The sequence below is a fragment of the Phoxinus phoxinus genome (genome assembly GCF_949152265.1).
Source record: "Phoxinus phoxinus genome assembly, chromosome: 23".
Classification (NCBI taxonomy): domain Eukaryota; kingdom Metazoa; phylum Chordata; class Actinopteri; order Cypriniformes; family Leuciscidae; genus Phoxinus; species Phoxinus phoxinus.
In genome coordinates, this window is record NC_136898.1 from 16,020,505 (window position 1) to 16,032,814 (window position 12,310).

General features: G+C 37.8%; 1 protein-coding gene and 1 long non-coding RNA gene across 5 annotated transcripts in view; one reads left to right on the top strand and one right to left on the bottom strand.

The window, feature by feature from the left end:
* kcnip1b (Kv channel interacting protein 1 b) overlaps nucleotides 1–12,310 on the bottom strand; it is a 40,233-nt gene that overhangs the window by 12,874 nt on the left and 15,049 nt on the right. The window contains exon 1 of one of the 4 annotated variants that reach the window (XM_079600538.1): nucleotides 9,516–9,714. The exons of 2 other annotated variants lie outside the window; for them this stretch is intronic. In XM_079600538.1, coding sequence (XP_079456664.1) covers nucleotides 9,516–9,573 — 58 coding nt within the window. In that variant the 5' untranslated portion in view covers nucleotides 9,574–9,714. Of the gene's footprint in view, nucleotides 1–818; nucleotides 1,061–9,515; nucleotides 9,715–12,310 lie in introns of those variants that run through there. One more of the 4 variants, XM_079600537.1, reaches the window with a different exon arrangement.
* LOC306992076 overlaps nucleotides 1–12,310 on the top strand; it is a 49,650-nt gene that overhangs the window by 11,236 nt on the left and 26,104 nt on the right. The window lies entirely within an intron of this gene.

The following is a 12,310-nucleotide window of genomic DNA, read 5'->3' on the forward strand; positions in this document are numbered from 1 at the left end:
TACCTTTCAAGCTCTTCATAAATTATATATATAAATAAATACTTTAAATATATATATATATATATATATATATATATATATATATATATATTTTAAAGTATTTAAATGTATAAGCACAGAGATTACGTTTGAATAGATTCCTGTTTATTTGCAGTGCAGTTGACCTCTAATTTAGTGTAATTTAAGGACTGAATTAATAAATGACTGATGCATTACCCGAGTTTAACTGTGATTAAACTTATGATCCATGTGAATTGATCAAGAACAGTCGCAGCGCTGTATGTGTAATGCTGTCATGTCGATCATAACATCCCATCATCTGCTGTACCAAGCATTATAAAGCTGTCTCCATGACAACTACACTAGGGCGCATGTGAACATGAAGAGGGTTGATATGTGAGCAGAGTGTTAAAACAACCGCTCACGTTCCAAGATGCCCCACACACACACACACACACCCTGTCGACGATGTTTATCAGTGAGGGACGAGGTTAAACCATCATTTGTAAACAGCAGACCGTCATGTGTTGCTTGTCTACTGCATATCTTCTCTGTTTCAACCATGCATCCATTCCATCCTCTTTCAGCTCTCTTGAAAGAGGAGGGAAAGATCACATCTTTTTATAAGTGTTATCCATCACAAATAGGGCACTCTTTCTTTTCTTTGAGAGCTTTTTCAGTCCTTTCAGGTTCTGAGTTAGCCATTGATTTAGTGCTGTTGTTGATACTTCAAAACTCCTTGTGCTTCAGTCTTTCTGAACAATAATGCACCATTATTTATGAGTACAAGTCAGATAATCTGTCATTTGTCAACATACCTCTGGCTCTGGATGGTCTTTGTCTTGTCTGCATAGTCAATGTGCCCACTACTGCTCCCATGTTGTCACCGCAGAGACACGACGTTCAAACTAATAAGCGTTGAGTCCGCCAGTCTGTCTTTCTTTGTTGAAGCCCCTGCTCTTGTTTTCCTCTCCACTCTTCCCTTACTTGTCAGTGAATGAAGACAAGCTGGAATTGTCTTGCTAAAAGCATATGGTCGCTTCCTTGATGCCCCTCCCACAAATTTCCCTCCCTCTCACTCCCTTCATTTCTCTTTCTGTGCTCTCGCTCTGGCTGTTCCTGCTGGGTCCCGTTTGTTATTCGGTGTCAGGAACTGTTGCTCTGCATGATGGGAAGCAGTAGGAAGAGCATGAGGATGAAATGCTCCTTTCTATTACACACACACACACACACACAGATCTCTTCCTTATTGAATTACAATTTTTACACCGAATGTGGCTAGATGGATGATGACTTTCATCTACACACTGCTGCTCTTATACACACATACATTTGTTGTTCTATTGACCTCTATTGTTTTTATTCCGAGCCAATGATGTTTACCGGTATCCGCTAACCTTGCATCTAAAACTATAACAGAAACCATTTAAAAGGGATAATTCACCCCAAAATGACAATTCTGTCATAATTTAGTCCCTCTCATGTTGTTTCAAACCTCATGTATGACTTTCTATTTCCTGTGAAACACAATCTTTTTCAGTCATACTTAGTCATATAATAATGTTTCAACTGTTTTTGTTAAAGGGGTGGTTTACTGCTTTTTTTCTTTGCATGATTGTGTTTATGGGGTGCAATATAACATTTGTTTGTCTTTGTCTTTTTTTTTTTTTTTTTAGCCTTATTTTTCATAAATTTCCCCTTTATTGTAAGCCGCTTTCTCCTCTGTCATTTGAACGACCGGTTGACTTCCTGATTCTATGAAACCACTCCCTCAGAAACAGGCATGGGCTCAGATTGGTTAGTTGGGCCGGTGTGTTGTAATTGGCTAAACTGCGTAGTGCACGTTGTCCGGAAACTTCACGCCCATCACCTTTACGGGCGAAAGTTGCATGTGCTCCGGTCAAATGTAAATAATGGTGTCAATCAATACTGCCGTACAGTTTGAGCCAGAGTCAGACCCAGAAAGCGGCAATGAAGAGAGTCAAGCAGAACCTCCCCAAACACGGCTCTTACAAAATGTTTCTGAATGGTACATTTTTTTATTATTATTATTCTATTCTATTCTACTATTATTATATAATAATTTCGTATACGCTGTTACTTGAAAATGCCACTGCTGTTTGTTAGCTTTTGAGATACGGTTTTCTCCCGATTATACATTTAATATAACAGAATAAATGACTTGAGTCAGCAGCCATATCACCCTGTAGCCCAAGACTGGTTGCCCACTGAAGCTAAGCGGGGCTGAGCCTGGTTAGTACCTGGATGGGAGACCTCCTGAGAAAACCAGGTTGCTGCTGGAAGAGGTGTTAGTGAGGCCAGCAGGGGGCGCTCACCCTGTGGTCTGTGTGGGTCCTAATGCCCCAGTGTAGTGACGGGGACACTATACTGCCAAAAGAGTGCCGTCCTTCGGATGAGACGTTAAACCGAGGTCCTGACTCTCTGTGGTCATTAAAAATCCCAGGATGTCCTTCGAAAAAGAGTAGGGGTGTAACCCCGGCATCCTGGCCAAATTTGCCCCTTGGCCTCTGTCTATCATGGCCTCCTAATCATCCTCCTATATATATACTAATTGGCTTCATCACTGTCTCCTCTCCACCAGTAAGCTGGTGTGTGGTGGGCGTTCTGGCGCAATATGGCTGCCGTCGTATCATCCAAGTGGATGCTGCACATTGGTGGTGGTTGAGGAGATTCCCTCCTTCTATGTAAAGCGCTTTGAGGTCTCAGATAAAGCGCTATATAAATGTAACAAATTATTATTAATTATTTATTATTATTGAGTAATACCGCAGCTGAAGTTTGCTGTTGCGATTACATATAATTTTTTTAACTTTATACACGTTTGTCTTATACACACGAAATGGCATAACTAAGTGGCTATAACGCGAGCGCTGGCATTTGTTTACGTCCTTGATCAAACTAAAACATTACGTCTGAAATTATACATGCAAACATTTAAAATGATTAAGTCTTACTTACAGGTTGTGGCCCAACAACGGCTGCCTCTGGGTTTAAAGTTGGAACTGCTTCATGTTTTAGTAACAGTTTCTTGTTTAATCCGGCATTGAATTAGTGGAGATTCTGGAAGCTGTCTTCCGTAAAATGCGCAGCACAGAGAGCTACGATTGTAATTTTCAGGAACATAATCAAACAGAAATTTTAGCCATTGTTAACGAACTACAGCGTCCGTAGGAAGCCCGAACACAGAAGACCTGACAGCTGGGTGAAAATAACACACTTTCTTCCTCTTCCACGAAGCCACGTGATATCTTCCAGAAATATGGCCACGTCCCCTTTTTTGCATATTTCCCGGAGGGAGGGTTGATGTAAATGTATGGGTTAGTTACGTATAAAACCCGGGAAGTATCTCGTTGTAGTCCCATTCGAGTCGTTTTTGTAGGCATTAAACTTCCTGATTTTTAAAAGACGATATCTCTGCTTATGTTGAACTTTCAGCGCAGCAACTTTGCAGATACTGTTCATGCACCAACAGCAACATTACACACTATTTAAAATGAAAAAAGTTAAATCGCAATCAACCACCCCTTTAATACAATTAAAGTCACTGGTGTCCAAAACAACACTGGATCCCATTTACTTTCATGTCATGAAGAAAGAAAAAAGAATTCTAAAATATTTTCTTTAATTTTTTTTACAACTTTTTATTTTGAGTGAAATATCCAAAAAATGGTTACTATCCCTTTAAAACTTTATTATTATTATTATGTATGGCTTATTACTTATTGGTAAGTTTATAATTTTGCCTTATAGGAACACTGTAAAAAAGAAGAAGAAAGAAAAACAGCAGCTGTGGTTGCCTGAAGTTGACCATAAAAATATAGTGACAATATTTCAAGGCATTATGGGATGGCATGTTAAAAGTTATAACAAATAATAAAAATGATAACCGAATACTGTATTTCATTATGTGACATAGGGCCCTATTTTAACGATCTGAAACGCAAGTATCAAACGCAAAACACAAGTAACTTTGGGGCGGATCTCGACGTAAATCTAAAATGGGTTGGTCTGAAGTAGCTACATTACTGGTTTGGGGCGTAACGTGCAATAAACCAATCAGTGCGTCATCTCACATTCCCTTTAAAGCAGGTTTGATCCGTCATTATTACAATTAGCCTGAATAATTTGGGTAAATGTGTAAGCTAGATTTATGCCTATATTTTCACATCTTCATGGACACCACAATAATTTCCCTCGTATGGTAATATTTTTCCATGTAATTATGTTTGGTTTGCAAAAATATGAACTGCTGTGTCTGTGTAAATGAGAGAAGCAAAGTGAATGCGCGTTTGCACACGCTACATTATGGCAAAGCATGCGCCCTTAAAAATTGTATCTGAATAACACGCTACTGACTTTAGACTAGGTTTTTCCTGGGCTGTGGCGGAATTGTTTTCTGAAACTGCACCAGGAAACGTTTGCGCCGGAACACGCCTCCTCTTTTCCTGAACCGCCCCTGGGAGCACAAGTTCATTCCCTAATTTACCGACGTGCGTCTGTGGAAGGGAAAAGTCCGCTGTGCGTTGGGTGCAAAATAGGAATGATACATGCGTTGGCGGACAATTCATTTGCGCTGGGTGCAAGATAGGGTCCATAATGTTAATTTACCTAACACAGTCTCACCCCAAAACGTCACATACTGACGCGTCTTGACCATTCGGCAACATACGACGAAAAGGGTACCCTTTAACGTCCATATGTGACGATTCGGGAATGGTTGGGTTTAGGTATGCGGTAGGGTACCGCTAGAGGGCGCTGCTGGTGCGCTTATGTCTGCGTCTCATATGGACGTTAAAGGGTACCTTTTTCGTCGTATGTTGCCGAATGGTCAAGACGCGTCAGTATGTGACGTTTTGGGGTGAGACCGGGCTGATTTACCAAGCTAAAAAAAAATCTGATTTTTATCTTAAACAAATAATAACCACTAAGTAAATACCATCATATTTTACACAAAACAACCTAATGTAAATTACTGATAACAAAAATAAGAACCAAAATTATTTATATATAAAATATAGTCATGTGTCATGCAGGGAATCTACTTTACCGGTTTCATCGTAAATTAAGGTTTTTACAATTTTTTTTTACAGTGTTTTACAGTTTGGTCATTGTAAGATATTTCAGATTTTACTGAATTTGTGGAGTCATTTAGCCTTCATAATCCTGATCCACATACATCAAATGAGCTGTGGTACGACTGCGAGTAGTTTGTTTTATCATCCATTGTTCATTTCCAGCCATTGTGCGTGACTCAGATAAGAATGTTTCATGGATCAATAACTCTAATTTTTGGTGTGTACTATGCACAAATGTGCTTTTTTGTTTGTGTACTGTACATAAACCATTTTAATGCATTGTAAAACGACCTATATAGTCTTGTTTGTTTCATGCTCCCCCTCATTAGAAGGGAACCGATCCAACAAACTGTTCTGATTAAAAAGACGGAAAGAGAGATTAAGAAAGATAGAAACAGAGGAAAATAAATTCCGATGAGGGCTATCTGAGTTTCAAAACAGCAGGTCTGCAACCTTATTAATAAAACAAAAAAGAAGAGACTTCAGACGGTAATTACATAATATCAACCCTCACCGCTCCGTATTACGCAAATCCAGCAGGACTGACCTGAAAATCAGGCCAAGATATCCAGAGATATCCTCATTCTAGCGCATAGACATCTGCACTCCATCACCACAACCCTGTCTGCACAAAACACACTCTCTTTCTCTTTATCTCTATCTCATACAACCTGCCTTACACAGGATAAAGAGGTTTGTAATGGCATTCTTCTTGCTTTGGCACTCGTCCATGGAAGAGAAACAATACTATCCAGCAAACGACTGGCATGTGTGAAATCCACACAAGCAGGTGCAACCGTGTAAGCCTCTTTTTCTCACTCAAAAAATGTCTATGTTGTAACTTTCCCTATTCAGACGCCTCATTGAATCTGCCAATGCACTTGGGAGGTGGTTACAGATGATTTGCTTAAAGGATAATTCCGGTATTTAACACCTTGAGTCTATATTGTAGTTTGTTTTGGATGAACAAGAGTGGTGGACAACATTTTTTTGACAATGGTTCCTCTCTCGAGTTTTTGACTATAAAAGAATTGGCCATGGACCCATTTAACATTGGAGTCAATGTGCATGTCCGAAAATGTCATTAAAACAGCCAATAATGTTCGTTTACAAAACTGTTAAACTCACCGAGTGATTAGTGATGTTAGTTGATGTTACAGAAACAAAAAGTGTTGCGAAATACAGTTTCTGTCGTGTTTTATTCGTCATTTTGTAAAATCCCATTGAATTCTGTTGAAGGACTGAGTGCTCGTTAATATATAAATGCGCTAACGGAAACGGAAAGGGGGCTGTTTACATTTGGTCGATGTAGTCTTTTTGCTCGCTTCCTTTTCTCATAAGGCTAGCGAGCAGAGCTCTTTACCGCAGTTTTTGACCGCACAAATTCTAACCATATTGAAAGACGTGACCACTGACCAGTGCAATATGAAGTTGAACTCGACTGTGACCGTGAGTGTCCCGCGAGACATAAACATCGGTTATCGCCATCAAGTGGTCGGGAGTGTGCTAACGCTTCAGATTCAAATATTGAGCGGAAGTTACACGGTTCTGAAAAAATAGTTCCACTATAGCAAAATAAACGGATTTGAATCATATATTGCGACGATATATTGTTTATAATCATCAACGAACACCACTAACCACTCGGTGAGTTTAACAGTTTTGTAAACGAACATTATTGGCTGTTTTAATGACATTTTCGGACATGCACATTGACTCCAATGTTAAATGGGTCCATGGCCAATTCTTGTCAAAAACTCGAGAGAGGAACCATTGTCAAAAAAATGTTGTCCACCACTCTTGTTCATCCAAAACAAACTACAATATAGACTCAAGGTGTTAAATACCGGAATTATCCTTTAACCTTGCAAACACATGCGATGGTGCGAATAACAGCCTGAACCCTTGTATCACTGAGAACTGGTGATCATATTATTGTTTTGCCAGGTTTGCAACAGCAGTACAGTAAGAAATGGCACTGATAGAATTTACCAGGAAAAAAAAAACCTTGTGTACTTGCACTTTGTATTATGTTTGTATTATTTTTTATCTCTTATAAATCATATGTAGTGTTGTAGTTTAAGAGTCTTATGTTTAGATTACATAAAAACATATTAAAAACTTTCAACACTAGCTCAAGCATGTGATAACAATAATACAATAAATATTAACATACTATACTTTGTTTTTATGGTGCTTTTATATATAGCTTAAAAATTAATATAATAAAACCATATAAACCATGTATATAAATTTGAACTGTAGAATTGACTTTAAGTAATAATATTTATTAGGTATAAGATGTATAAATTAATAATATTCTAAGGTTGGTTTGTTATCTCAAGTGTTATAGTATCAATCATAAAATAGATTAAAAATGTTTTATTAAATGATTGATTGATTGATCATTTGAGAATATCCAAGGTATAAAATTAGGCGCTGCATCCAAATATGCTATATAGGCGAAAAACAGTATGTGAGTCGAGTAGTATATGTCCGAAATCCTAGAAATCATATATTTCATAAAACAGTATAGGCGAAAAGTACCCAAATTACCTACTACTTCCGGCGAGATTCTGAAGTGCATTCGATGGACACTTTACAATCCCATGAGGCCATGGGAGAGGATCTGTGAATGAATGGAAGTGAAGTGACGCAACTGATGTCTTAGGTCACATGACCATGACAACATGGCGGATATAGTACTTCCAATTATCATTCATACTACATACATTCATACAAAATAGAACGTACTTTTTTAATGGTTACGAAGTAAGTTTTAAACCAAATGTAGCACCTATACAGTATAGGTCTACTATTTTTGATGCAGCAAGGATGAGAGCTATTTAACGCTATGCTACTGATGTTCCCAGCATGCACCGGGGCATTCATAATTAATAAGGCTGCATGTTTTCACCATTTGTCAGCTTCATTTACAGTGTCGTTATTGATTTTGTTTAATAACTTTATGTGATGTCTGGAATAAAATTTCTAGTTAGCTAAAAATTGAAATTGTTACCATCACTGTTACTATTTTTTTTCAACCATGGATTAATGGATTAGACATGTTATCAGTCCCTCACATCATTAGGCTGTTTGAAATGTATCTTAAAGGAAGATCCACCAAGTATAACAATTCCTAAGTGAGTTAAACTTATGGTTTAGCACAAACACAAACATATAATTTAAAACAGTGCAGTCACAATGCTTTGTATAGGCCATTCCTACAAACTACAAAACTAGAAACACTATTTAAAGTTGAAACTGAAATCTCCTAGTGATCATCCTCACAGTTTTTATCCCCAATGCCTGAACCTGAAGCAGCGGCGTTCAGAAATCCAGCAGAAGGTATAGTCCGTCAGGGCCGAGTGCCATAGCTGACACACACAGTTTGCGTCTCTAGTTATAAACTCACAGGCAGCTCCTGTAACTCCTGGGGATTTTACTGAAGACTTCAAACAAGCTTTCTGTCTTTCTGCCCAGAACTCGTAATCCTCTCGGCTCCTTAATCTTTCTTCAGGTCTCAGATGTGTGTATACGTGTGTGTTTGTGTATATGAAATGTGGCTCTCTCTATTGCTCTTATGAGTGAGTATAAACACATGCTCACACATGTGAGTGCAGCGGTGTTGATTTGTTGATTTGGTTCGGTTTTAGCATATTTTGTAGCGCATTAAGGCTGCGGCGAATCAAAAATGGTAATTTTGCATACAGTTTAGGTTTATTTTACCTTCAAGGCATACATAATCACTATTTTTATGCATTTTCTTATCACATACTTGCAGCCTGATCACTCCGCTTTTCAAATCGCCTCCTCCATCCTTTCAGCTCTGAGCGTTATGGGAGGTAATCATTTTGGAATAAATGGCCATGTAATACTTTCATAACTCATAATGCCTTGTATGGAGCCCATGCCAGCATGCCAACACATTCAATTCATCCCTCACACATGCAGACTTCTCATTGACTTTATTTAAAAGTTTAACTAAATGTTGGCTAATTAAAATAGTTATTTTCTTGCCCTTTGAGATATCCAGTCTGGCATTTGTGTAAGGGAATAAAACATTATTTAATCTCTTTATGAACCATTTTTCCTTTTTAACACGGCCCCAAGAGGAGTTTTTAGCCAACTTCAAGGGCATTCTGTTGCAATTTTGTTCTCCAAAAATGATCTGGGTTAGAAACACACATGCAGACATTCAAGTCACACACTAAGTAGAACAAGATTGTTAAGTGTAAAAAAAAAAGAAAAAAAAAAAAGCATACACTCAAAAAAATCTATTGAAAATCATCAAAATGACACTGAATCTAATATTGTCTAATTCTCTTGCTCTTCTCATCTATCTATCATTCGTCCTCACAAACCAATAACTCATTAGTGAACGTATTTCTTCTGGTTAATGTGTAAATTGGATCCTACCTGTCCTGTAGTTGACCTGTTTGGTGTGCATAGAGAAGGTCCCCAACACCACACCCATCTTCAACAGAGTTCTTCACTTTGATCTTGGTTTGAAAAAAATCACTATTCCCCGTTTTTGTATTTTATCTCCTGATTTTTCAACCCTCTCTCGCTGTCTCTGACTTTCCTCCGCGTTCTGTCTGTCTATCATGTGGACTCTGAAGGATGCTCATCATTTCCTGAGCTTTTATTGGGGGCTGAGAGAGAGAGAGGGAGAGGGAGAGAGATGGCGAGTGGTTCATATGGAGAATGAGGGAGTGATAAAACTGAGTAGTTAATAGGTCCATTCAGCAGTGAGTAAGAACACTCATGGGTGCAGATATATTTGATGTCAGATATCTTTGTAAAGCATGGTATAAAAAGATGATTGTCTTCAGTCAGAGATTTTGTGAAGAGTGTAATATCTGTGGCACCAGCATCATCAAACAAAATTGTAAAAATAAGGACTGTTTTCCAAACAGGTTTCCTAAACATTCCTTGTCTTCTATTGGTCGGATTGCCCCGCCCCTAAATCCACACCATTGGTTGAGCCAGTGCTGATGTTGTCGGGCTGGTCAGGATGCTCAAACAAGGAGCTTGTTTTGATAGTGCCACAGTATTCACACTTTTTGGTGAAATCAGCCTACAAATAGCTTATTTATATGGGGTGCACATAACTTTTTTGATCTGGTTCTCAAGGGAGCATTTTACGCGGCACACTTACAAATCTTCTAGTCATTGATTAGCATATTCTGTCATGTTAATCTATAAGTCACGTTCCCAGTGGCAGGGTTTATGTACATTTTAGAGTTAGTGATATCACTAACCTGTGAAGAAGCTCATTGTAGTCCATACCAACCGTTTGTTGTAGTCCTTAAAAATCTTCTTCTGTAAAATAAAATATCTCCCTTTGCTTTGAACTTTGAGCGTTGTAACTTTGTTGATGTTGTTTATGCTCAAACATCAACATTACACTCTAACTAAAGTTAAAAAAGTGAAATCATAATCAACCACCCCTTTAAGATATATTACCATTAAAAGGAGAAATGTTAATACTATTCATACATGTTAAAATGTCGGTGGGACTATACAGCTCTTGAAGACACATACTGTGAAACATTGAGAATGATTTGCTCCTGAAAAGAGTCATATTAGAGAATAATTGAATCTCTAATGGAGAGTTTAACATGTTTTATTACTGGTTGGGGGGACTTAATGTTTTTGTTACTTGGTGTTGCTTTTTTAATTATGCATAATATGACTTATAGTACAGCAGTCCTATTAAGATTATGTAATGGTTGGATATACAGCACCAATCAAAGAAGTCCATTATGCTTACCCAGGCTGCATTTAATATAGTCAAAAATACAGTAAAACAGTAATATTGTGAAATAATATCATAATTTCAAATAACAGTTTCTAATATATTAGACCCATATGATTTCAAGCTGAATTTTCAGCAGCCATTACTAGTGTCACATGATTTGGTTTGGTGCTCAATTTTTTTATTATTATTATTATTATTATTATTATCAATGTTTAACAATTGTGCTGCTTAATCTTTTTTTTTTCTGGAAATCGTGATTCTTTAAAAAAACAAAGAACTTACTAACCCCAAATCTTTGACCGCTAGATTTGTTTGTTGAATAAAATATTGAATATTATTTATTATTGCATTGTTTGATATATCTACATTGATTTTGATTAAATATGCAGTCCTTTTCCATTTCTATATTTAGGAAATATACATTTGATTTGAACCATTTAATTTCTCACTCAGATACATGGCTTTATCAGTGGTTATAGTATCAGTGTGAGGATTAGAATAATCACTTTCTACTCCACTCTCTAGAACATGCTGGACTCTTATCTATCTGGGCCACTTACACATCTTTCAGTTCAGCACTCCATATTGACTCTTTCACACGCAGAAGGAAAAGACTAGAGATTCAATTACACCCCGCAATTAAAATACAAGCATTTGGGCTCTTAAAAAGAGAGATTTAAGAGCATCAAATCCTTGAGCTGGAAAAACCACTGGATAAACACAAAGCAGGACTAAAGCATGTGCTCGGAAGGGGGAACGAATACAGAAAAAGGCTTAGATGAGGTTAGAAAGAACAGGGTTGATGTGAGGATGATGAGGAATTGTGAGGACGAGGCTTTGCACTCTTCATCTTTGTACAAATCTCTCTTCTTCTGTGTGCGGAGGAAAATGTCTGACAGCCGGATAGAAGTGAATGAAAGTGAAGCAGAATAAAAGACAAAAGAATAGAAGGAAATGTTGATGGGAAAGAGAAAGTCTTGTTCTGTCAAGAGCTAAAACATGTCTCAGCAACGCGCTTGCACATCATTCTTTGTCCTTTCATCTGCCCGTCGCTTTCTTCTTCTTCTGCTTAATCTTCTATCCCATCTTCCCCCCGCCCTGCGTGTCTATGCTTCTGCTGTCAGAGGAAACTGCTGGTGCAGTGGAGGATCTGAGGCAGGTGAGGTTAGGACGCAGGATTGATCTGTGTGTTCTCAGGTCAAGATCAGATTCTGAGAAATCACAAAGGAGATCTCTTTACTTTTTCTTGACTGTTTATCTTAGAAAGCAGTGAGATTATTAAACGACGGCAAAAGGAAACACTTTAGGAAAAACTTTTTCCCAAAGTCAGCATGAAACCGTGCTAATAACTCATTTTACTTCCATAAAGGGCTGAAAAGCAGAAGAAGAAAAAGCTAATTTCTTAAATGATTGCAAAATACTTTCATGTTAAACAGGTTATTTAAAAATT